Consider the following 26,312-nt stretch of genomic DNA (forward strand, 5'->3'; position numbering starts at 1 on the left):
TATAATTTCTTTTGATTTATGTAATAAAAAATGCACGCTTATATTTTATTGTGAATTTAAAGTAGAATATTCCAGTCAGATTATTGTTTAACTTATTGGGCATTAATTGATTATCACTTTTGATGGATCTCTATGCAAAATTAATTCTTTTGAAATTTGTTACTAAGTTAACCTGACGTTCTATATATTGCTTTTTCCATTTATGTTATACTTTATATCTGAATATCTGTGTTGATAAATTAGACAGCGGACCTAATTCGCAACCAATTCTTGGTAGTCTGAAACATTCTCTTCAAAATACATTATCACTTCGATACATTATCACATAATGTATCACATGTGATGCCTGTACCATGCCATAAGCCTAACCTTTACATACTTGAGGCATAGCATGTGATTGTAATACATACAGTACAGTATGTAATACACTGTATTATAAGTTCATCTGTAATACACATGAATTCAATGTTAACGTAAAGGCAGGTATTCTTCATTGATTCGCAACTGAAAACACATGTGATGCCTGTACCATTCTTTAAGCCTAACCTTTACGTACTTCAGGCACAACATGTGATTGTAATACATACAGTATGTTACTCTGTATTCAAGAATTTTCCTATGATAGACCTACGGTACTTGACATATAATGCCATATGTAAAGATACAGCACAGAGAATCGGATGTTTCACATTGCAAAACAATTCAGTGTGAATGCATGTTACAGTAGATAGAATCAGGGATTTCACACTAATCATTTTGCAAGTTATATTATATTATAAGTTGATCTCTCCTACACATGAATTCCATGTTAATGTATGAAGTGGATAGGCATTCTCCGTTGTTTTGTTTTTAAAGTTGTACTTTTAATTTGGTGTGATTTGACTCAATTCTCTTTTTAGTTAAGTGCAAACTTGTTGATCGGTCAGTAAACACTAACTCAAATTTGCGCATGTGACTGCAGCCATGTATATATGTCCTTGTTTATAAAGTGCATTATATACTTTTTACAGTTCATATTAAAATTCATATTCATTTCATTTTTTTTACCCTGGGGAAGGAATAATATTTTTTTTAAAACATTACCATTTCTGTCTTGCGGTTTTTCTATTTTATATTTATTTATTTATTCAAATCCCTACCTCGCAGCCAATTGTAAATGTACATTAAAAAGTTCAATTACTTAATAACATATAAAAACAATTACTTAAAAAATGCTTTTTGACGACAGCTTTTTGCAGTAATATTTTTTTGAATTAATTTAATATATATTTTTTAACAATATAAATCATAATTCTGTATATGAAATGCATTCAACCCCTGTCGTTGTGGACAGACAAACGGGCGCCGTCTTGGTGGCAGCACTGACAAGAGGGACCCTTTAGGGGAGAAGAAAGTTGTGGTATGTGTCGTCCACGTCCTGTGCGCAATTCAGCCCAGTAGGCTGCAAGTCACAGGTTATTTCCCCATTTACATTTACATATACTTAGGTTGTAAATCTTAACACGATTCTCTTTAGGTTACAATAGTGTAAAATATGAGATATTTTATCTTATTATTTACAGTATGATTGTTGGTAATGCATCTTGATTCACTTCATAAATACCACATCTGCTTCAATGCTGGCTACCTTCGATTTTTATATTTTAGCTCTTGCTTTTCAATCATCATCAAATTTATTAATTTGTTTGCTTTTGTGTCTTAAACCGACCTGTACTTAAATGCAATACTCGCTGTTGGTCATACCATTAATCAGCATTAAATTGATGATAATACTCAGCTGGAAGTAAATCCATATTTATCATTTGAAAGTAACCTCCATATTTTTTGTTGAATGCTAACGATATTCTTTGCCATCAAAACAATGCCAGTTTTCAAGCTTTTTGTTGTTGCACTCTGCAACACATCTCCCTTTTCTTCCACAGCTAAATATCTCTGGATACTCCTCATTGGGACAAACTATGCCATATGTCAATGCCATACAAACTGGAAAACAAAAATCTTGAATTTTTAATAATACTCTTACATAAAGAAAACATAACAATGTTGCTGATGAATGAACATACATCCAAAAGCTATATATCCCATATGCCATACAAACTGGAAAATAAAAAATCTTAAATTTTTAATAATATTCTTATATATTATTAGATAACATACTGTAACAATTAACCCATTTAGTTTTCAATTGTTTCTGATGAATGACCATACTTACAATATTCCTCACTACTTCTTTCTAAGTACTTTTCTTATCGAAATGTAAAGTACTGTCCCATCAAAAACTTTGCCATGCAAATGAAACTGGAAACTTTGTAAAGCTCTGTCTACACTATCAAACTTTATGTGATAAAAAAAATGTGATAAGCCCATATATGGACAGTACCTTATGTCATATCACTACTATATTTGGGCATATCACTACCATATTTGGACACATTTGTTTTTGTCAAACTAGTTTGATAGTGCTTTAGTCAACGTTTTTTAACAACTTCTATTGTTACCAAAGTAATACAAATTACTACATAAACTGTTTTATTTTTTTTTTAAACTATAACTGAACTGCATCATTTCCTTTGTTGGAAAAATTATTCTTTTGCTAAAATTTCCATTTTTTATTTCCTTTTACAGCAAGCCCTCTAGCACAATGTGACCTTTTGCAGGTAGAGAGTTTTTAGTTGCATATTTTAAGGGTTTGTCATAATATTGGAAATTTTTTTTTAAAGATCATGTAAGCCTGCTAATGTCATATTTTATAACATTAATTTGTTTTAGTCAACGAAATATAATGTATCTTACAAGAAGTGAAATATACACCTGTCAAGAAAATTATTTTAACATTTATAATTGTGTTATCGCCGAGACAGCTGACAGTTGTAATGAATTACATCATTATTTTTGTATATATTATATATTTCATTTCTTGAAGGAGCCATTATAAATCTTTATTAGAAACTAATTTGTTTTTTTTATTTGTTTTATGTTTATTTATATTTTTAAATTTCCATTTTGTACCTTAGTCACTTTTGGGATTTTTTTCTTTATCATTGGTTACTAATTGGAATAGTGTAAACTTCCTTTTGTAGATTTTTATTGAATATTTTAATTTTCTTTATTACATCTATTAACTAATATAGAACATATTTCTATAACTTTTTATCTATTCCATTTTATTCAATGATTTTTCAACATTAATCTCCTAATATAAAAAATGAGGACTTGAATACTGTATGCACATAGACATTTATTCAAAGAGAATACAAATATTAACATTTCTGTAGTACCTTTATAAAGACCAAAGCACTTTACAAGAACACATCATCCGAAGAACATTACTTTTTAAGTGTTTGTTAATATTTGCCACTGATAGTGAATTGTTGATTGTTTTTGTGAGACTATTCCATAGTCCAACCAAGCTTTGAAAATGAATGTCAACAGAAATGAAATTATGCACAACACAAATAACATTTTATATATATTTTTTTGTTTGCATGAAGTGGCATCTGTTGTGTAAAGAGATACTGCTATAAATTAATACCATTATATAAATCAATATTTGTATTAACTTTATGGATTAACCTTCTTTAAATCATGTATTTATTCATACTGTGCATTCATGTTTGACACTCATTTTCATTGATTGATATTTTTTATTGATTTTCAATCATTTCATTATTAGTATTTTTATTTATATATGATGATATTTTACATAAAGTCTTTTGGAGTGAGAAAATGATTTTAATGTAGTTTTAGGTAATGTTGATTAATAGAACAGAATTCATGACAGTTGTAATAGTCTGAACAGTTAACGTACTTCCACAATCCAACCTACATCAGCGTTGGTGCAGATTGGTATTTTATTTTTTGATGTTTTGGTATAGAACATGAAAACATTCATTAAAATATTTAACTGAGAAAATTGTTTTCTTTGTATACAATTGCTCATTACACTACAGATTCATAACATCTGTGTAGGAAAAAAAATGGTAATCATACATAATAAAAGAAATTTAGTTAGGCGATTTATAACTGCGAAATAGTATTCTTAATATAATTATAAATTGTGAGCTTGGTGAGCTTTCTGTTGTCTCCATTTTTACTCCTTAACAATAGTACAGTGAGAAATGTTGATTACTAAATCTTGTAGAAATGTTATTTCAATGGTTTATTGTCCAAATTCTGTCATTGTCTAATGTGCAGAATATATTGCTGAAATCAGAATCCCTGTGTGCGTATATTGTTGATTTGTTTCCATTAACCTTGCTACTCTTCTGAATCTCCAGGTATTTGTTGAGAATTTTCCAGGAATTCCTCATAACTTTAGATTACTGCGGCTTGCAATGCTTTTGTGTTTATTCATTTGTTTCCATCTTTAATACTTTATGAAACTTTTTCTTTCTGTTCAAGTGTTCTATTACTTGCTTTAACCTACCTACAGTATTATTACTTTACCAAATATTTTAAAACTCCAGAATTTCAACCGTTAGGATTACCTTATTTCTTAAAACTCCAGAATTTCATAAGTTTAGTATTACTTTATCTCCTAAAACTCCAGAGTTTCATAAGTTTAGGATTACTTTATCTCTTAAAACTCCAGAGTTACTCTAGAGTTTCATAAGTTTAGGATTACTTTATCTCTTAAAACTCCAGAGTTACTCCAGAGTTTCATAAGTTTAGGATTACTTTATATATTAAAACTCCAGAGTTTCATAAGTTTAGGATTACTTTATCTCTTAAAACTCCAGAGTTACTCCAGAGTTTCATAAGTTTAGGATTAATTTATCTCTTAAAACTCCAGAGTTTCATTAGTATTACTTTATCTCCTAAAACTCCAGAATTTCATAAGTTTATGATTACTTTATCTCTTAAAACTCCAGAGTTACTCCAGAGTTTCATAAGTTTAGGATTACTTTATCTATTAAAACTGCAGAGTTTCATAAGTTTAGGATTACTTTATCTCTTAAAACTCCAGAGTTACTCCAGAGTTTCATAAGTTTAGGATTACTTTATCTCTTAAAACTCCAGAGTTACTCCAGAGTTTCATAAGTTTAGGATTACTTTATCTCTTAAAACTCCAGAGTTTCATTAGTATTACTTTATCTCCTAAAACTCCAGAATTTCATAAGTTTATGATTACTTTATCTCTTAATACTCCAGAGTTTCATAAGTTTAGGATTACTTTATCTATTAAAACTCCAGAGTTTCATAAGTTTAGGATTACTTTATCTCTTAAAACTCCAGAGTTACTCCAGAGTTTCATAAGTTTAGGATTACTTTATCTCTTAAAACTCCAGAGTTTCATTAGTATTACTTTATCTCCTAAAACTCCAGAGTTTCATTAGTATTACTTTATCTCCTAAAACTCCAGAATTTCATAAGTTTATGATTACTTTATCTCTTAAAACTCCAGAGTTACTCCAGAGTTTCATAAGTTTAGTATTACTTTATCTTAAGTTTTTTCCAAATCCACTTATTTAAAGGGACTAGTTTTGGAAGGTTTAGGATGTTTCCCTAAATCCGCATATTTAAATTTTTAAAAACCTCACAACAGAATGAAAAACTTTTTTTTTATGGATTTTTTCTCTCTCTCAAACTCATAAGGTTACTGCTTTCCAGTATTTAATTTTATTACTTCCTTTATTAGATGAAACAAAATATTATATTGAATTGTGATATTGCTGACAATGTTTCATTTATACTTTCCACTGGGAATGTGATACTGCCAATGGTGACATTCAAAATGTTTTTTGAAAAAATATCTAGATCACAAACTGTAATAGATAGATTAAAAGAAATCTCAAGGGATTTAAGATTGCAAAAGAAATTTGACAAAGAATGTAGTTTACCTAAATTAAAACTCTAAAGTACCTGTATTTATTGAAAAATCCCAAACGAATGATTTTCTTCGAAAGCGGTTTGTAGTTTATAAACAAAGATCACGTTTCAGATTACATTAAAACCGGTGTTGTCGGGTAGCATTCATAATGAAATGACGTTATTATTACCTTCAGAACTGGAGAATGTGTGAATGTTATTCCTCCATGGAAAGATGTTCTTGGCAATTGAGACCAACATCAATTACTAAAGTCTTTGATCCGTTTTTGTGAGGTTTTTTTTGCTGGCAAGAACAGTTTTAAAATGTTTTTTTTTCTACTCAATAAATATATTTTTCAAGTAGAAAGAGACTCAATAAAGACTTATTGTTTGCATATAGTTATCTCCATTTCCCTATGTCCATAGCTAGGCTGCATTTCTGTATTAGTATTACCGTATATTTCGGTGTATAAGTCGCACCTGTGTATAAGACGCACCCCATAACTGAGAGTAAAATATCGGTATTTTTTATATCGTCGATGTATAAGACGCACCTTATATTTCATCAAAACAATTTTTTTTTAAATTTTTGTAATAATATATTTTGTTATATCTACAACGGCGTCCTTTATTTAGGTTTTTTCTTTTCTAGCCTACTCAGGCCTAGCAAACGAGGTGACGATAGCCTAGGCCTGTGTACAATCTGTGTGGTGAGACATTTATGTTCGGTGTATAAGACGCACCCTTAATTTAGAGGTCAAATTTGCGGGTCAAAGTGCGACTTATACACCGAAATATACGGTAATTCAGGAAATTCATCAGTACTTCCATAGTAATTTATGGACATTTCATAGTACTTGATAACCATGTTTGCTCTGGCCCACTTTAAAGACTTTTAGTTTTAAAAGTTGTGAACATTCACTATAAAGAGCAACATACATTCTGACCTTGTAGGAATTTCTTTCTACAAGATGATTGATGTCATTCAATGATATATGAACAAAACAAGCGATTCATTCCATTACCTTGCAAATAGCAACTACTATCTGAACGTTTGCGCAAATTATGCACACTACTTGCACCTATGATTTATAATGGTTTTTTTTTTCTCTGGTACGCTAAGATTAATCGGGTAAAATGTTGTTAATAACGGAATCACAAAGTTATTGTGAGCCTGTGTCATTCATTAGTTATTATAGTCTGTGGATTCTTTAATGGAAGAAGGATAAGAATGAAATCAAGATTGTAAACGGTTTGAATTTATTACCATTTACATCTTACGGAAATAGTTTTATCTTTTAAATTTATGGTGATTGATGAGAGTGTGTATATTCCATTTGTCCTTAAATTTGAAATGTATCTTGCCAGGTTTGCATTACCATTAATAGTCCTACTTGTTGTTCATAGCAATAAAAGAGCATTTAGTACAACAAATTAAGCCTTTGGAAACAAAACAATGTCTACTGAAGATTTACAACTTTGTAAATGTCAATAGAATCGTGTTTACCTAGAAACTGAATTTGGATTAGGCCCTCCAACGGCAGCCGCAGTGCACCCCTACCCATCAGATCAGCACATTAGGTGATAAAAAATGTATAATAAACCTTTATTTTTTTAATTATTAAACAGAAAATCAATAAAATCAATAAAGCATCATTTAATGAAAATAGAACAATAATTAAATCTTTTTATGTCAAAAAGTCGAGCAGCGTTTTTTTATAAGAAATATTGAATGGTGTACCAATGAGCACTGTATGTGAGAACCAATAGCTTAGAACAAATTGAGAAAGTCAAAATTTCTAAAGATTTTTTAAAATCAAACTGGATAAAGTGACATTGACTTGGTTTATATATAACACAACAAGTAGCAAATGGATTTAAACTTTCTTAAAAGTGTAATCTTAGGCTTATATCTTTACGATTGTCTTAGTATTTCTCTATATTTATCCATGGATTCAGAAGATTAAATACGCCTCTAAGAATCTCAAAACATTGACTAACAGATTAGTTTATCAAGACTGATTCCATTACTGATTATCCAATTGTATTACATAAGCCTACTGTATGTAATAATGGAATGTGATTGGTTGAAACTGCATCACATGATTACTGAGAATATATTTCCCTCACCTTCAGAAAATATATATTTGCTCGAGCAAAATATTACTCCCTCAGGAATGTCAAATCTTATATTTAACCTAATCAGGAAATATCTGTATAATATTAATATACAGATTTTGCCCGCTTAGAGGTGTAATATATTTGATATCATCTAAGGGAATTAAATTTTTCTCAATACTATATAATTTTACGAAGCATTTTATTGTCAGTAGAAACAGGTCTAGCTCTTTATTACTTACATCTGTGTGTTATAATAAAGTTTTACGTAAAAGTGTCAGTTTATATTTGTTGTAACATCTATTTAATGAAATTTGGTCAAGTGTTGATTTTCAAACGAGGTCCTGGATTCATATGTGTTGCATTTAATACGATAATACTAATAATGTTAATCAATTTTCCATTTGGTCAAGTTTTGATAGAAGCCTTTGATAATGGATTGTAGCGTACTAAATTTAGTAGTGTATCTTATCACAAAGTTTCAATTTCCATTATTATCATGTTTTTTTGGTGATAAAAAGATAATGTAGAAGCCCTATTCAGGGGACACCTTTGGGATTAAAAAAATTGTCGCGCGTCTTTTCTTATGAACAGGAATTGTCCGAGTATTTTCCTTGCCCGTTTCATGTGGAAGTGTCCCCTGAAAAGGAGGGGTTCAATGTATAGAAGTTACATGTAATCGGATGATTGAATCCTTGGAAAACTATTGTAACACACACACACACAGTTATCTTTGCCATTTGATTGGTTTAATTGTATCATGTGCTGTTTAGAATTAGGTCTATTGCACCATAAAAGTTATATTTAATGGTTCTATTGCATGGTCAGCTTTTTGAAAACCTTTTTAGAATTTTGTGCAATGTTGGGCTGGTTATTCTGTTGCCAACATCCAAACGCTGCCTTTTTAAGCTGTCTAGCCTTTGGCATTGATTGATGGATGGAAGCAACAGATTGAATACAAGTTACAATATTTGTTCATAGGTTGAAAGCCCTGACTGTCCTTTTTAACTTTGCTCCGCCATAGTCAATATTTTCATTCTGTCATCTCATAAACATTCATTATTTGTATACTGAAATACAGTTCTCTTTAAAGATTCCATTGCAACTCGGAGGTTACTGATACTTGTTTAACCATCAGCTTAGATACTGATTTAATCATGCTTTATAAGCTGACTGCACTATCGTCTATTAACCCTTAGGTGAAAATGTCATTGATTGAGTATGTCTATACGTGTGGGCAATTCAGTGAACGCTTATTTTTCACCATTAAATTAATCGATGCTGTAGTTTAAAATTTTGAAATATCAAGCAGGTTATCGAGAAACTACCATTACACAGGGAATAATTTCGACAGTGTAGCATAGCAAAAAGCTATACAAAACAACCTTATTGCTACACATTTCTAAAATTGTGTAGCAAAAAATACAATACAAAACTATGTTTCTCGACTAAAAAATCAGTTTGATTTTAAAATGAAATTTTTCCCTGTTACATCTACCATGAAAACATGCTCCGGGACAACATTCTCTGAAACGCAACTTGCTCTAGGACACCTAGCATCATGTCACTTATTATTTGCGTATGATATAGTTTTGTATTGATTAAGTTTAAATCATCATCAAGTTTTATCCATGTTAACATATTCCACTAGCTGCGGGTTTGTTTTGTACAACTAATATAATTTGGCATTTGCTTGATAATGATATTGTCTTGCCAAAAAGTTGCTAGATGTAAAGTCATCAAAATCTTTAATGGATTACTGTAGACTTAACCTATTAGTACAATACCTTACCTTTTGGTGTTTATTACAAATATGGTGGCATACACACCCACAAATGAAGTAACAAAAATTGTTATTTTCGAATTAAAAGCGAGCAATTTTATGCTTAACCTTTTTCCATTCAGCTATGTTAGAAGGGAAATTAAAATGTTTTTTAGACAAATTTCTTTGCTATTGCCGTCACAATGGATTCGATAATGCGCTTAATATACAAGTTCAGAGAAAGACCAAAAGCCCAACAGGAAGAAGACCAATACAACATGAAAAAGGAAACAGAACTTTTCACATGCGGACCTATCACATGTTTGCTCAAAAACGTACAGAGTGGCGAACACAAGTGAGATGCTCAATGTCTAACGACGATTAGCATTTAAGATGATGATGACATTGCTATCACATGCTTTCTTCTTCCCATAAGGGTCTTTTCCTGTCAAGCTGACACCAGATTGTGCTCATTCATCAGTCCCCGAAGGTCATGAATTTGTTAATTATTTTTTTTTTTTTTTTTTTTATTTATTCGGTATATAAAAATATATTACAAAACGACAGTCAAGGACTGAAGTGAAAAATTAGATGGCGCCCATCCATTGGATATGTAAACACTAGTTGAAATTATTTTGCTTAAATCACATAAAATGAATAACATAATGTTTTTATTATAATAATGCAGCAATATCTCATGAAATGTTATAAAATCGCGTTTCGCATTTGTAAATTTGATTGAATCTAAAATTGTATGACAGTTTACATAGTATAGACAGCAAGTAGGTACTTGAACGGCACATTTTCAAGTTTACAACCCTCGTTTTATTTTTCATCGTCACAATTGAATTTACAAGAAAAGTAAGGAAACGTGACAAATTGTTTTAATGCTTACAAATTAAATTTGAAAGTTGAACATAAGCAGGACAACCAGAGGCTTTTTAAATGTCTTAAATAAGCATTTCAAAGTTTGTTTATTTTGTTCATATAAATTCAAATTCAGAATTTCTAAAAATTCACCTTAACATCAAGGTAAGGTTAAGCAACAACATTTACAAAAATGAAAATAGAATGTTAAAGAGTCGCTATCCAATCTAGTTTGAACAATACCATGAAAGCCCCAGTGGTCTAATGGTTAGGACATCTGCATATCAAGCAGGCGGTCCGAGTTCGAGTCTCGGTTGGGGCGACTTTTTCTCATTCTCACAGATTTCCTCATCTTTATCGTTTCAAATTAATTAATTAAATTTCAGTATATCACCGGGCGGTTTAGAAATGTTCTTTGCCTGATATGTTTATATTTATATTTTATGCATACAATATATAAATAAAATATGGTTCGTACACTACCAGTGTCTAACTAATACACTTATTTATTACTTATATTCTCACTATATTCATTTTTTCATTTATAATTTTTAATTCTTGTAAAACCTCCTTTAAAAAATGATGTTACCTTCAATTGCATTATCTTTCTATATTTTTAATATAATAAAATCAATAGTAAAATAGTAAAACATTTATTACTGTGTATCTTAGTTCTATATTTGGAATTTCTTATTAAATTTGAAAGTTGAACATAAGCATTTCAAAAGTTTGTTGCCAAGTAAAAAAATATTGTATTCTATTCTAAATTCTAAATTAGATTTTTTTCAATTTCTACAAAAAATGTTCATAGAAGCTGGTGAATAAAATTTCTGGGAATATTTTTATTATTTTCGGTTGCTCACAAATTGTGGAGGTAAACCAGCTTAGTACTCAACTAGGTTTAATGAAAAATTATTTTTTAAGATCTACAAAATTTAATAATACCACATTTATATAGCGCCTTTACACATTTGTTGGATCAAACACGCATGACATACTCCCATAATGCAGCTAGTAATCAGCGCAAAGTTGTGTCTTGATCTAACCGGGTTCCTATTTTATACACCTGGGTGGAGAGAGGCAAATGTAAGTAAAGTGTCTAAAGATACAAGCAATCAACGAGTGTTGGATTTGAACCACGATCTCACGATCAGTAATCCAACGTTCAACACACTACGCCACGAGCCCTTATGAATTTATATCTTGAAGGGTCTTTGTATTCAAGTAATCAAGTCAATGAGGATAATTAAATGAGCCGAGTCTCAATTATATTTATTGAATTATTAATATTAGTAGTCTTTGAACTTTACAATTAAGAAGAAATATTAATTTGTAGCACTCTTCTGAGACGTCTTAATTTTCAAGTGTCACCATGGATTTGATGAAATTATTGAATTTAAGCTCTGTCTACTCTATCAAACTATTTTGACAAAAAAAAGTGAAGTGTCTAAATATGGTAGTGATATGCTTAAATATGGTAGTGATATGCCCAAATATGGTAGTGATATGCCCAAATATGGTAGTGATATGCCCAAATATGGTAGTGATATGCTTAAATATGGTAGTTTTATTACTGTGTATCTTATTTCTATATTTGTAATTTCTTATTCAAACTGTTTACTTTGCTTTTTTTTACGCTGCTGCTCTAGCCCGCTACGTCACACGAGATGACTCATTTATTAGATGAAATCAAGCAGCAGTTATAGTACTACACTTTGACATTTTTGTTAAAATGGAAACTCGACTATAATTTATAGGTACCACCTGTTGAATCCAAAGAAACAACTGGGAAAAGAGTCTAAAGACAAATCCCAAAGCATTTCTGGTATTTATGAGTCCCATGATATTACTATAATTGAATTATTATCAAAACAGTCCATTGAAGTTTTTGTTTGTAATAGGATACTTGAAGTATCTAGGCGTGATGAAGTGACCCCCAGATTTGACCTTAGCAATAACAATAAGCGAGCAGCGTTTTTTGTAAGAAATATTCTTGTCTATATTATTTATTTAGATATTGAATGGAAATTATTTAAAAAATGCCAATTTCCATATTAAAAAGAATCCTCAAGATTCAAGTTTTTGTTCAATACAATCTTTAGATAGACACATTTTTAATGTTAACATTTTTTTTAAACAAATCGCATACTTGAAGCTAGCCATCATAAATTAAGCCTACAGTATATACCCATCGTAAGTGTAAATTGATGTCCTCTGTGCCGTACTTAATGCACGTATTTAGTACACATACCTGATTGATAACCAGCAGTATACTAACATAAAAACTCGTAAAATATAGGTATCTATATGTCAGGTTCATTTTGGTCCTATTTAACTTTTCTCAATTACTTAAAACATTTAAGGGAATATTGAATAGCCGTACGTGAATAAACAAAAATGTAATCGTTTAATGTGTTTTGGTGGCTGGTGATTATTCATTGATCAAATCAATTTTTTACAAAAATATTTGTTTTAAATCCCCTGGCCAAGCTTTGTACATATCGAGTACATTCGTAGCATCCATTAAACAGAATTTATGGATTGGTTTAATCATTGCAAATGGGTGTCTGACACGAACATCTGAAGCTTATTTGATAAGTCATCTTAATTTACAAAATTCAGGACTAGATTTAATGGCTTACCGCGTTTTGTAAAACCACTTCAGCCAATGCATTCTGTTCTGCCTCAAGCCTTGTTTGTTTGGGTACTGACATTTAGGAACAAGATCACTGGCCATGAGAACTTTTGAGTTGTTTGTTACTACTGTACAGTAAAAACTTTATTTTTTTTTAATGTTATACAGTAACAAGCATTAAATATAAGTTTTGAATCGCTTGTTAGTGCAGTAAAAACTTTATTTCTTTGAAAGTTATCCAGTAACAAGCAATAGCAAATATAAGTTTTGAACTGCTTGTGCGCGTACTGTAGTAAAAACTTTATTTCATTGAAAGTTACTCCAGTAACAAGCAATATCAAATATAAGTTTTGAACTGCTTGTTACTGCAGTAAAAACTTTATTTCATTGAAAGTTACTCCAGTAACAAGCAATAGCAAATATAAGTTGCTACAGTGTACACATTAAAGTAAAAAATAAAACAATTTCTGCATTACAAAATTGACTATACTCTAGTAACAACTGGAAAAGTACTCACTACTTACAATTACAAATCAAAGTTTACTTCAGTACTAGTTAAAGTTACTGCAGTAGATGTTAAAGTTACTGCAGTAGAATAAGAACATAGTGTACAAATTGTTGTTGTTGTGATTTGTGAATTACACTTAGGATGTCGCCAAAATTTTAAGACGAAAGCCTGTTGTCTAATGCATACCCTATATCTTACGAGAAGGAAAGAATTACCTTCTAATTTTTTAATGGCACATTTTGCCGATAGGCCTCCATTTCGATCAGGCTCATAATCTACACTTCAATATTGACAATATCCTAGTTAAAATATGTAATGAAAATTCAATCTAAATTGTAGTCTGCTTGACAAGTTCTCCTTATAGTCTCAACAACAGTTTGGCTCTTCGGTTTTCAAATGGCATTAAAGCACTTCATTATTTATAATTTGGAGAATAAAGTATGATTTATTTCAATTTATTTAATAATGCTGGTCAGAAGATGATTCGTAATCAGTTAAAGAGCGTACTATAAGCGCATACAGAAATATGTGAAATGAATATGTGTATAATTCACATATTCATTTTATTTTAATGGATTTAATTTATTGTCAATTTAACAATGGTAAAATATAAACTTTTAAATGATTGCCCTAGAGATTATGGGAACTTAACGTATTTCATGAGACGCCGCTGCGCCATTTTGTCTAGTTTATTCAAGACTAACTGTTATTTTTATTAGATTAAGATCCTTCAAATATATTTATTTAAGGATTTGCTAAAGAAATTCTAAAACTAATTGCTTTTGCATTATCCTTCATTTCTATTGGTTATTTTATTTTAAGTAAGAATTCGTTCTCTTATATAATTTGTTTCTTAATGTTTTATGTTTATGTATTCCATTCTGTGACAGGCTTCCCATTGAAATATTTTGAAATTGTTTTAAATAAAACTTTTAAGATTTGTAATTATTAATTAACTGTGTCTGTGTTAGTGGATATAATGAGTACAGTACTAGGTGGTGGACAATCAAAAAGGTTTTAACTATTTAAATGGGGGTATGGGGTATCAACATGGCTAGAGTTTGTACTGGTGAAGTTTTAAACTATTTCAGAGGGAGGGAGGTTCATTTAGTTATGGAGTATGGCCAAAGAGGTTAAAAGTAATGGGGTATCAACATGGCTAGAGTTTGTACTGGTGAAGTTTTAAACTATTTCAGGGGGAGGGAGGTTCATTTAGTTATGGAGTATGGCCAAAGAGGTTGAAAGTAATGGGGTATCAATATGGCTGGAGTTTGTACTGGTGAAGTTTTAAACTATTTCAGAGGGAGGGAGGTTCATTTAGTTATGGAGTATGGCCAAAGAGGTTGAAAGTAATGGGGTATCAATATGGCTAGAGTTTGTACTGGTGAAGTTTTAAACTATTTCAGAGGGAGGGAGGTTCATTTAGTTATGGAGTATGGCCAAAGAGGTTGAAAGTAATGGGGTATCAATATGGCTAGAGTTTGTACTGGTGAAGTTTTAAACTATTTCAGGGGGAGGGAGGTTCATTTAGTTATGGAGTATGGCCAAAGAGGTTGAAAGTAATGGGGTATCAATATGGCTGGAGTTTGTACTGGTGAAGTTTTAAACTATTTCAGAGGGAGGGAGGTTCATTTAGTTATGGAGTATGGCCAAAGAGGTTGAAAGTAATGGGGTATCAATATGGCTAGAGTTTGTACTGGTGAAGTTTTAAACTATTTCAGAGGGAGGGAGGTTCATTTAGTTATGGAGTATGGCCAAAGAGGTTGAAAGTAATGGGGTATCAATATGGCTAGAGTTTGTACTGGTGAAGTTTTAAACTATTTCAGGGGGAGGGAGGTTCATTTAGTTATGGAGTATGGCCAAAGAGGTTGAAAGTAATGGGGTATCAATATGGCTAGAGTTTGTACTGGTGAAGTTTTAAACTATTTCAGAGGGAGGGAGGTTCATTTAGTTATGGAGTATGGCCAAAGAGGTTGAAAGTAATGGGGTATCAATATGGCTAGAGTTTGTACTGGTGAAGTTTTAAACTATTTCAGGGGGAGGGAGGTTCATTTAGTTATGGAGTATGGCCAAAGAGGTTGAAAGTAATGGGATATCAACATGGCTAGAGTTTGTACTGGTGAAGTTTTAAACTATTTCAGAGGGAGGGAGGTTCATTGAGTTATGGAGTATGGCCAAAGAGGTTAAAAGTAATGGGGTATCAACATGGCTAGAGTTTGTACTGGTGAAGTTTTAAACTATTTCAGGGGAAGGGAGGTTCATTTAGTTATGGAGTATGGCCAAAGAGGTTAAAAGTAATGGGGTATCAACATGGCTAGAGTTTGTACTGGTGAAGTTTTAAACTATTTCAGGGGAAGGGAGGTTCATTGAGTTATGGAGTATGGCCAAAGAGGTTGAAAGTAATGGGGTATCAACATGGCTAGAGTTTGTACTGGTGAAGTTTTAAACTATTTCAGAGGGAGGGAGGTTCATTGAGTTATGGAGTATGGCCAAAGAGGTTAAAAGTAATGGGGTATCAACATGGCTAGAGTTTGTACTGGTGAAGTTTTAAACTATTTCAGGGGAAGGGAGGTTCATTGAGTTATGGAGTATGGCCAAAGAGGTTGAAAGTAATGGGGTATCAACATGGCTAGAGTTTGTACTGGTGAAGTTTTAAACTATTTCAGGGGGAGGGAGGTTCATTGAGTTATGGAGTATGGCCAAAGAGGTTGAAAGTAATGGGATATCAACATGGCTAGAGTTTGTACTGGTGAAGTTTTAAACTATTTCAGAGGGAGGGAGGTTCATTGAGTTATGGAGTATGGCCAAAGAGGTTAAAAGTAATGGGGTATCAACATGGCTAGAGTTTGTACTGGTGAAGTTTTAAACTATTTCAGGGGAAGGGAGGTTCATTTAGTTATGGAGTATGGCCAAAGAGGTTGAAAGTAATGGGGTATCAACATGGCTAGAGTTTGTACTGGTGAAGTTTTAAACTATTTCAGGGGAAGGGAGGTTCATTTAGTTATGGAGTATGGCCAAAGAGGTTGAAAGTAATGGGGTATCAACATGGCTAGAGTTTGTACTGGTGAAGTTTTAAACTATTTCAGAGGGAGGGAGGTTCATTTAGTTATGGAGTATGGCCAAAGAGGTTGAAAGTAATGGGGTATCAATATGGCTAGAGTTTGTACTGGTGAAGTTTTAAACTATTTCAGGGGGAGGGAGGTTCATTTAGTTATGGAGTATGGCCAAAGAGGTTGAAAGTAATGGGATATCAACATGGCTAGAGTTTGTACTGGTGAAGTTTTAAACTATTTCAGAGGGAGGGAGGTTCATTGAGTTATGGAGTATGGCCAAAGAGGTTAAAAGTAATGGGGTATCAACATGGCTAGAGTTTGTACTGGTGAAGTTTTAAACTATTTCAGGGGAAGGGAGGTTCATTTAGTTATGGAGTATGGCCAAAGAGGTTAAAAGTAATGGGGTATCAACATGGCTAGAGTTTGTACTGGTGAAGTTTTAAACTATTTCAGGGGAAGGGAGGTTCATTGAGTTATGGAGTATGGCCAAAGAGGTTGAAAGTAATGGGGTATCAACATGGCTAGAGTTTGTACTGGTGAAGTTTTAAACTATTTCAGAGGGAGGGAGGTTCATTGAGTTATGGAGTATGGCCAAAGAGGTTAAAAGTAATGGGGTATCAATATGGCTAGAGTTTGTACTGGTGAAGTTTTAAACTATTTCAGAGGGAGGGAGGTTCATTGAGTTATGGAGTATGGCCAAAGAGGTTGAAAGTAATGGGATATCAACATGGCTAGAGTTTGTACTGGTGAAGTTTTAAACTATTTCAGAGGGAGGGAGGTTCATTGAGTTATGGAGTATGGCCAAAGAGGTTGAAAGTAATGGGATATCAACATGGCTAGAGTTTGTACTGGTGAAGTTTTAAACTATTTCAGAGGGAGGGAGGTTCATTGAGTTATGGAGTATGGCCAAAGAGGTTAAAAGTAATGGGGTATCAACATGGCTAGAGTTTGTACTGGTGAAGTTTTAAACTATTTCAGGGGAAGGGAGGTTCATTTAGTTATGGAGTATGGCCAAAGAGGTTGAAAGTAATGGGGTATCAACATGGCTAGAGTTTGTACTGGTGAAGTTTTAAACTATTTCAGGGGAAGGGAGGTTCATTTAGTTATGGAGTATGGCCAAAGAGGTTGAAAGTAATGGGGTATCAACATGGCTAGAGTTTGTACTGGTGAAGTTTTAAACTATTTCAGGGGGAGGGAGGTTCATTGAGTTATGGAGTATGGCCAAAGAGGTTGAAAGTAATGGGGTATCAATATGGCTAGAGTTTGTACTGGTGAAGTTTTAAACTATTTCAGGGGAAGGGAGGTTCATTGAGTTATGGAGTATGGCCAAAGAGGTTGAAAGTAATGGGGTATCAATATGGCTAGAGTTTGTACTGGTGAAGTTTTAAACTATTTCAGAGGGAGGGAGGTTCATTGAGTTATGGAGTATGGCCAAAGAGGTTGAAAGTAATGGTGTATCAACATGGCTAGAGTTTGTACTGGTGAAGTTTTAAACTATTTCAGGGGAAGGGAGGTTCATTTAGTTATGGAGTATGGCCAAAGAGGTTGAAAGTAATGGGGTATCAACATGGCTAGAGTTTGTACTGGTGAAGTTTTAAACTATTTCAGGGGGAGGGAGGTTCATTGAGTTATGGAGTATGGCCAAAGAGGTTGAAAGTAATGGGGTATCAACATGGCTAGAGTTTGTACTGGTGAAGTTTTAAACTATTTCAGGGGAAGGGAGGTTCATTGAGTTATGGAGTATGGCCAAAGAGGTTGAAAGTAATGGGGTATCAACATGGCTAGAGTTTGTACTGGTGAAGTTTTAAACTATTTCAGGGGAAGGGAGGTTCATTGAGTTATGGAGTATGGCCAAAGAGGTTGAAAGTAATGGGGTATCAACATGGCTAGAGTTTGTACTGGTGAAGTTTTAAACTATTTCAGAGGGAGGGAGGTTCATTGAGTTATGGAGTATGGCCAAAGAGGTTGAAAGTAATGGGGTATCAACATGGCTAGAGTTTGTACTGGTGAAGTTTTAAACTATTTCAGGGGAAGGGAGGTTCATTTAGTTATGGAGTATGGCCAAAGAGGTTGAAAGTAATGGGGTATCAACATGGCTAGAGTTTGTACTGGTGAAGTTTTAAACTATTTCAGGGGAAGGGAGGTTCATTTAGTTATGGAGTATGGCCAAAGAGGTTGAAAGTAATGGGGTATCAACATGGCTAGAGTTTGTACTGGTGAAGTTTTAAACTATTTCAGAGGGAGGGAGGTTCATTTAGTTATGGAGTATGGCCAAAGAGGTTGAAAGTAATGGGGTATCAATATGGCTAGAGTTTGTACTGGTGAAGTTTTAAACTATTTCAGGGGGAGGGAGGTTCATTTAGTTATGGAGTATGGCCAAAGAGGTTGAAAGTAATGGGATATCAACATGGCTAGAGTTTGTACTGGTGAAGTTTTAAACTATTTCAGAGGGAGGGAGGTTCATTGAGTTATGGAGTATGGCCAAAGAGGTTAAAAGTAATGGGGTATCAACATGGCTAGAGTTTGTACTGGTGAAGTTTTAAACTATTTCAGGGGAAGGGAGGTTCATTTAGTTATGGAGTATGGCCAAAGAGGTTAAAAGTAATGGGGTATCAACATGGCTAGAGTTTGTACTGGTGAAGTTTTAAACTATTTCAGGGGAAGGGAGGTTCATTGAGTTATGGAGTATGGCCAAAGAGGTTGAAAGTAATGGGGTATCAACATGGCTAGAGTTTGTACTGGTGAAGTTTTAAACTATTTCAGAGGGAGGGAGGTTCATTGAGTTATGGAGTATGGCCAAAGAGGTTAAAAGTAATGGGGTATCAATATGGCTAGAGTTTGTACTGGTGAAGTTTTAAACTATTTCAGAGGGAGGGAGGTTCATTGAGTTATGGAGTATGGCCAAAGAGGTTGAAAGTAATGGGATATCAACATGGCTAGAGTTTGTACTGGTGAAGTTTTAAACTATTTCAGAGGGAGGGAGGTTCATTGAGTTATGGAGTATGGCCAAAGAGGTTGAAAGTAATGGGATATCAACATGGCTAGAGTTTGTACTGGTGAAGTTTTAAACTATTTCAGAGGGAGGGAGGTTCATTGAGTTATGGAGTATGGCCAAAGAGGTTAAAAGTAATGGGGTATCAACATGGCTAGAGTTTGTACTGGTGAAGTTTTAAACTATTTCAGGGGAAGGGAGGTTCATTTAGTTATGGAGTATGGCCAAAGAGGTTGAAAGTAATGGGGTATCAACATGGCTAGAGTTTGTACTGGTGAAGTTTTAAACTATTTCAGGGGAAGGGAGGTTCATTTAGTTATGGAGTATGGCCAAAGAGGTTGAAAGTAATGGGGTATCAACATGGCTAGAGTTTGTACTGGTGAAGTTTTAAACTATTTCAGGGGGAGGGAGGTTCATTGAGTTATGGAGTATGGCCAAAGAGGTTGAAAGTAATGGGGTATCAATATGGCTAGAGTTTGTACTGGTGAAGTTTTAAACTATTTCAGGGGAAGGGAGGTTCATTGAGTTATGGAGTATGGCCAAAGAGGTTGAAAGTAATGGGGTATCAATATGGCTAGAGTTTGTACTGGTGAAGTTTTAAACTATTTCAGAGGGAGGGAGGTTCATTGAGTTATGGAGTATGGCCAAAGAGGTTGAAAGTAATGGTGTATCAACATGGCTAGAGTTTGTACTGGTGAAGTTTTAAACTATTTCAGGGGAAGGGAGGTTCATTTAGTTATGGAGTATGGCCAAAGAGGTTGAAAGTAATGGGGTATCAACATGGCTAGAGTTTGTACTGGTGAAGTTTTAAACTATTTCAGGGGGAGGGAGGTTCATTGAGTTATGGAGTATGGCCAAAGAGGTTGAAAGTAATGGGGTATCAACATGGCTAGAGTTTGTACTGGTGAAGTTTTAAACTATTTCAGGGGAAGGGAGGTTCATTGAGTTATGGAGTATGGCCAAAGAGGTTGAAAGTAATGGGGTATCAACATGGCTAGAGTTTGTACTGGTGAAGTTTTAAACTATTTCAGGGGAAGGGAGGTTCATTGAGTTATGGAGTATGGCCAAAGAGGTTGAAAGTAATGGGGTATCAACATGGCTAGAGTTTGTACTGGTGAAGTTTTAAACTATTTCAGAGGGAGGGAGGTTCATTGAGTTATGGAGTATGGCCAAAGAGGTTGAAAGTAATGGGGTATCAACATGGCTAGAGTTTGTACTGGTGAAGTTTTAAACTATTTCAGAGGGAGGGAGGTTCATTGAGTTATGGAGTATGGCCAAAGAGGTTGAAAGTAATGGGGTATCAACATGGCTAGAGTTTGTACTGGTGAAGTTTTAAACTATTTCAGAGGGAGGGAGGTTCATTGAGTTATGGAGTATGGCCAAAGAGGTTGAAAGTAATGGGGTATCAACATGGCTAGAGTTTGTACTGGTGAAGTTTTAAACTATTTCAGAGGGAGGGAGGTTCATTGAGTTATGGAGTATGGCCAAAGAGGTTGAAAGTAATGGGGTATCAACATGGCTAGAGTTTGTACTGGTGAAGTTTTAAACTATTTCAGAGGGAGGGAGGTTCATTGAGTTATGGAGTATGGCCAAAGAGGTTGAAAGTAATGGGGTATCAACATGGCTAGAGTTTGTACTGGTGAAGTTTTAAACTATTTCAGAGGGAGGGAGGTTCATTGAGTTATGGAGTATGGCCAAAGAGGTTGAAAGTAATGGGGTATCAACATGGCTAGAGTTTGTACTGGTGAAGTTTTAAACTATTTCAGAGGGAGGGAGGTTCATTGAGTTATGGAGTATGGCCAAAGAGGTTGAAAGTAATGGGGTATCAACATGGCTAGAGTTTGTACTGGTGAAGTTTTAAACTATTTCAGAGGGAGGGAGGTTCATTGAGTTATGGAGTATGGCCAAAGAGGTTGAAAGTAATGGGGTATCAACATGGCTAGAGTTTGTACTGGTGAAGTTTTAAACTATTTCAGAGGGAGGGAGGTTTTAAACTACTGGAGTGAAGTCAGTGAGAGTGAGGTCGAGAACTACCTTCTCTGTGTTGTATAATAAAGTTCTTTTTATGATTCGTGTGAATCTTTATTCAGATCTGTTTTATTTTACAGTACAGTTTTTATGTTTCTCCTGAGGTGAATAAATTTGAATAAATTGTCCATTGAATATAAAAGTTTCATTTATTAAACAGAATTTAACAACTTTGTTTTTAAGTACAATGTTGTCCAATTAGTTTGCATTCACTGTTAATTGCTTGTCATTTCAAAATGATAATTTGAAGTGTACAATTGATGTTTTATTTGCGTAATGAATGTATGTAGTTAATTCTTCATACAACTTTTTTTTAGCCGTTCTTTATTATCTTTTGGTTTTATTGAATGATTTATGGCGGAGCGAAAATCGCTTGCTTTGAAAGAAAAAGTACCAATTTAATTAGAGATTTGTTTAAAGCAACGAAAATAAAATGATGCCTGAGATGTAGGTTGATGTTCCATGTTTACTGGTTATTAGTTGTTGAGGCGTGTATCAAGTTAAAGCAGTTTAATGTTTCAACATGTATGAAAATTGAACATGTTTTATAACCCACTATTTTCTATTGAATTGCATCAAAGCCAAATTAAACGTGTTTTAATGTTTGTGATATGATGGTTAGAAATGAAGATTAAAACTCCTAAAATAACAAACTGTTTTTTATTGAATTGCGTGTATCAAAGCCAAGTTAGCGTGTTTTAATGTTTGCGATATGATCGTTAGAAATGAAGATTAAACTTCTGCAAGTTTTATAACAAACTATTTTCTATTGAATTGCATGTATCAAAGCCAAGTTTAAGGCCCATTTACACTAGGACGATAACGATCGACGATAAATATATAAGCATGCATTTTTATTACATAAAACAAAAGAAATTAGCAAGGTTTTCGTTTTTGGACTATAGGATAATCATTTATGCTGTCTTTGATAAAAATAATATTTTTAAAATTCCAATCAAATGACGTCATGATAAATAAAAACAATAAAATCGTTCTATTGTCACGATATTATTGCTCTTACTAATCATGACTTCATTTTATTGGACGTGTGAAAATATCATTTTCATCAAAGGAAGCATAAATGGTTATTCTATGGTTCTAAAATAAAAAGTTGTTATATTTCTTTTGTTTTATGTATGAAAAATGCATATTTGTCTATTTATCGTCGATCGTTAAATCGTCCTAGTGTAAATGGGCCTTTAGACATGTTTTATTGTTTGCGATATGATGGTTAGAAATAAAGATTAAAACTTCTTTTATAACTATTTTTTATTGAATTGTGTATCAAAGTCAAGTTAGAAATAAAGTAATGTTACAATAAAATATACAAGAGATTAAAAAATTTAAAAAATCTTTAAAGAAAAGAATACCTTTTGGGGACACCTATAAGCGACCATTTTCCTGTGAATATCAAAGGGCAATATGTGTTTTAACACTACGGCCAACCCTAATCCCACTAACACTGTTGAGTCCTAATGTCCCCTTAATAAGGACCTACTAAGGAGACAGTACACTGTTGGGTCCCTATCTTGTCCCCTTAATAGGGGTGTACTGTACTAGTATTCTAGTGTCAGTAGCTATGTATCTTTTGCTATCTAATTGCAATTATGTATTAAAAAGATGTTTTTTGCCTATAATTAAATAACTTTGAATATTTTAGAAAGTAATGAATAGTATTTTATTAGATAAAGTGGAGCTTTTGTCAAGAATAGTTATTTTTTTATTGTATTGATGGGTTTTAAGAATTATTAGGATTGTACTCTTTTTTTATGTGAAGGATGTGGCCCAAAGGAAAATTGAAATGGAAATATAAATGCTGAATTTAGAGTAGGATATTGATGTTTATCTGTTTATGATTACACCAAATAAGGCTTGCTACATAATTGTGTAAACAGGTTAAAGAATAAACCAAATATGGGTACTGCAGTAACTGCAGTAGGGTCATTTTTAATGGTTTCTGTGAAATGTGTAGTGTACAAAAATGTACATTCTTGTTCTTAAATATTAAATGTATTGTACGATGTATATTATGATTTTCTTAATATCATTTGGATAAACAAGTTAAAGAATAAATCAAATATAGTTACTGAAGTAACTGCAGTAAAGTCATTTTTAATGGTTTCTGTGAAATGTGTGTAGTATACAAAAATATAATCTTCTTAAATATTAAATGGTATTGTATGATAGTTACATATATTATTATGACGTTCTTAATATCGTTGTTTAATGGTACGATGTAAATAATCCTTACATATAGATGCAAATTATCATTAGCTTACAAATCTCGTACTAAAGGAAGACTAGGTGGGATTATGTAACAATAATATGAAATCAAAACTTCAGGATTCGCTGTGGGAATTTTGTTCTATAAGTAACCAAACTCTCTGTCTTTGTTCAGCTCTGTTAACTACAATATATCATGTATCTCTTTAAGAAAGCCTACCATTTAATATATACAATTTGCATTAGCTTACTTTTTTCCTAAAACAGAAATAATTTTGTCTTGAAGATAACTTACAATAAACTTGCTAAATAAAGAGTAAACAACATATACTGCAGTAACTGCAGTATAATAATTTTGACATGGTCTGTATACATTAATATTCTGTATTTACACATTGTTTGTAGGACTACTGAACGTATATGTATAAAATATCATTATATAATCTCAGAAAACAAATGTTTTGTATTTTTCAGTAAATTTTGAGCACCAGCAAGATTTTGTAGACGTAAACAAGCGAGTTCGCCAATTGGAATTGTCTGCGTCATCTAAAAAACAAGATTTGAAAAGATGTTCTTCAGAAAAATTAAAACCCGAAATTAGAGATGCACTAAAATGTCACCTTGGGGTCAGCTCAGGACGTGATTTTGACGATGAATCAGATGATAGTGATTATACAAGTTCAGTAGAAGGCGTTTATCAACTCCAGGATTCCGAGTCGGATGAAGAGTTACCCCGTAGTCGCACGCCTGTTGACAAGGCTACAGACGAACTACCCCAAAACCTTTCACATACTGACAAAAAAGATTTACCTCGGGGGCATACAAGAACGCATGAAGACGTCGAGGACTGCGACGATGAATTTTCTCCAAAACGAACAAAAATATCAGAAAGTGGATGTGTTGAGTCGAATGCGGAAGCCAGTGCAAACCCGTTGCAATCATCACCGCGACAATTTCCTGTTTCAACAATGCCATTGGGATACGGTCAACAACGGCCATGGAAAAGCTCTATGCAATCACCGTCACAGGGTAGTGGGAGTCGGTCAAGCAACACTCGTACAAGAGTCATTTCAAGTAGCAATGAAGATTCTGAAAGTCCGCGGTCAAGTTCATTTTATAACACTATGTAATAATTTCTATTTCTTGTTAGTGTGTTTGTTTTTCAATTTTTGAAATGTATCATTCTTTTATAAATCGAACTGTTTGTCGTCTTGTTTTATTGCTGGAGCAAGAGCAGTTTCGGCTGGATGGACCACCCTCATAAAATATTGTTAAAATAAATTAAGATAAGATTATGCTTGATAACTTGCCGAATAAATATTAATTACCATTGTTGTCTATGAAGCCTGTTTTCCTCTTGACGTTATTGGACGCTATCGTTGTTGATCATTAACAATTCAACGACGATTGTTTCAAAACAATCAAGTTGAAAGGATAACGATAGCGAGTACCTTTTCCTGTAAATCGTTAACATTTCAATGTTTACGTAGAAAATTGCCGAATAACGTCGACAGGAAAACAGGTTTTAGGGCCTAGGTGCGAAATTAGGGAGGGATTATACTGGTTTTGCATTAACAATCTTACCAAATTATTGTGTTCAAATGTACCCTATAGGAGGATCTACTCTAGCATAGGATTATACTTGCATGTTAATCTTGTGTTATATACAATACTGTATATCTCTCTATTGTCATTTTACTCATATCTGACTACTCGTAATCAGTAGTATATATTAAACACAAGAATAAGATGTTGCTCTTGTCATCAATATGAAGTAACACTATTCTATTTGTAAACAACTAGTGAAAGGTTTTCACAGTAAATTTCTATGTAATATTTAAAACAATGACAACCAACCATGACAACTGGTTACACAAATAATCAATAGATAACAAAATACGTATATCAAATCAATTCAACTTTTATTCATCATCATTATCAAAATATAAAGAAAAACAGTTGATAAAGAGATGAAAAGAAAACACATATAAAATCGAATGAGCTTGGTGTACCCTTTCTGAAAAAAATGTACATTATTTTTAATTTTAAAAAAGTCATATAGATGAAATGTGAACGGGACCGTACTACTGTACTAATTTAAAAATTGTTGTTTGGCCATTTTGATATCGCATAATAGTTATTCACTTTGACCAAAAATCGGATCCCAAAATAATACCTACTAACCTGATAAATCCGCATTTTAATTCAACAAGTAAATTTTTTTTGTCATTTTTTAAAGCAAATCATAATTTTTGTTTGAATACATTTTTATCAAATTACAAAAATACAGTAGAACCCTCTTAAAGGGCTTCAGGACC

The 26,312-nt window shown here is 33.0% G+C and overlaps 1 protein-coding gene and 1 non-coding gene across 4 annotated transcripts in view; both read left to right on the forward strand.

Moving 5' to 3' along the window:
* LOC140044572 (protein phosphatase Slingshot homolog 1-like) overlaps positions 1-26,038 on the forward strand; it is a 71,926-nt gene extending 45,888 nt beyond the window's left edge. The window contains exons 16-17 of one of the 3 annotated variants that reach the window (XM_072089141.1): positions 2,626-2,657; positions 24,469-24,510. In XM_072089141.1, the coding sequence (XP_071945242.1) occupies positions 2,626-2,657; positions 24,469-24,471 (35 nt within the window). In that variant the 3' untranslated portion in view covers positions 24,472-24,510. Of the gene's footprint in view, positions 1-2,625; positions 2,848-24,468 lie in introns of those variants that run through there. The other 2 variants (XM_072089139.1, XM_072089140.1) reach the window with 2 other exon arrangements.
* On the forward strand, positions 10,806-10,877 carry Trnad-auc (transfer RNA aspartic acid (anticodon AUC)). The gene has a single exon. It is a non-coding gene; the product is annotated as a tRNA-Asp (tRNA).
* Positions 26,039-26,312: the final 274 nt, after the last annotated feature.

The sequence above is a fragment of the Antedon mediterranea genome, chromosome 3 (assembly GCF_964355755.1).
Source record: "Antedon mediterranea chromosome 3, ecAntMedi1.1, whole genome shotgun sequence".
Classification (NCBI taxonomy): Eukaryota; Metazoa; Echinodermata; class Crinoidea; order Comatulida; family Antedonidae; genus Antedon; species Antedon mediterranea.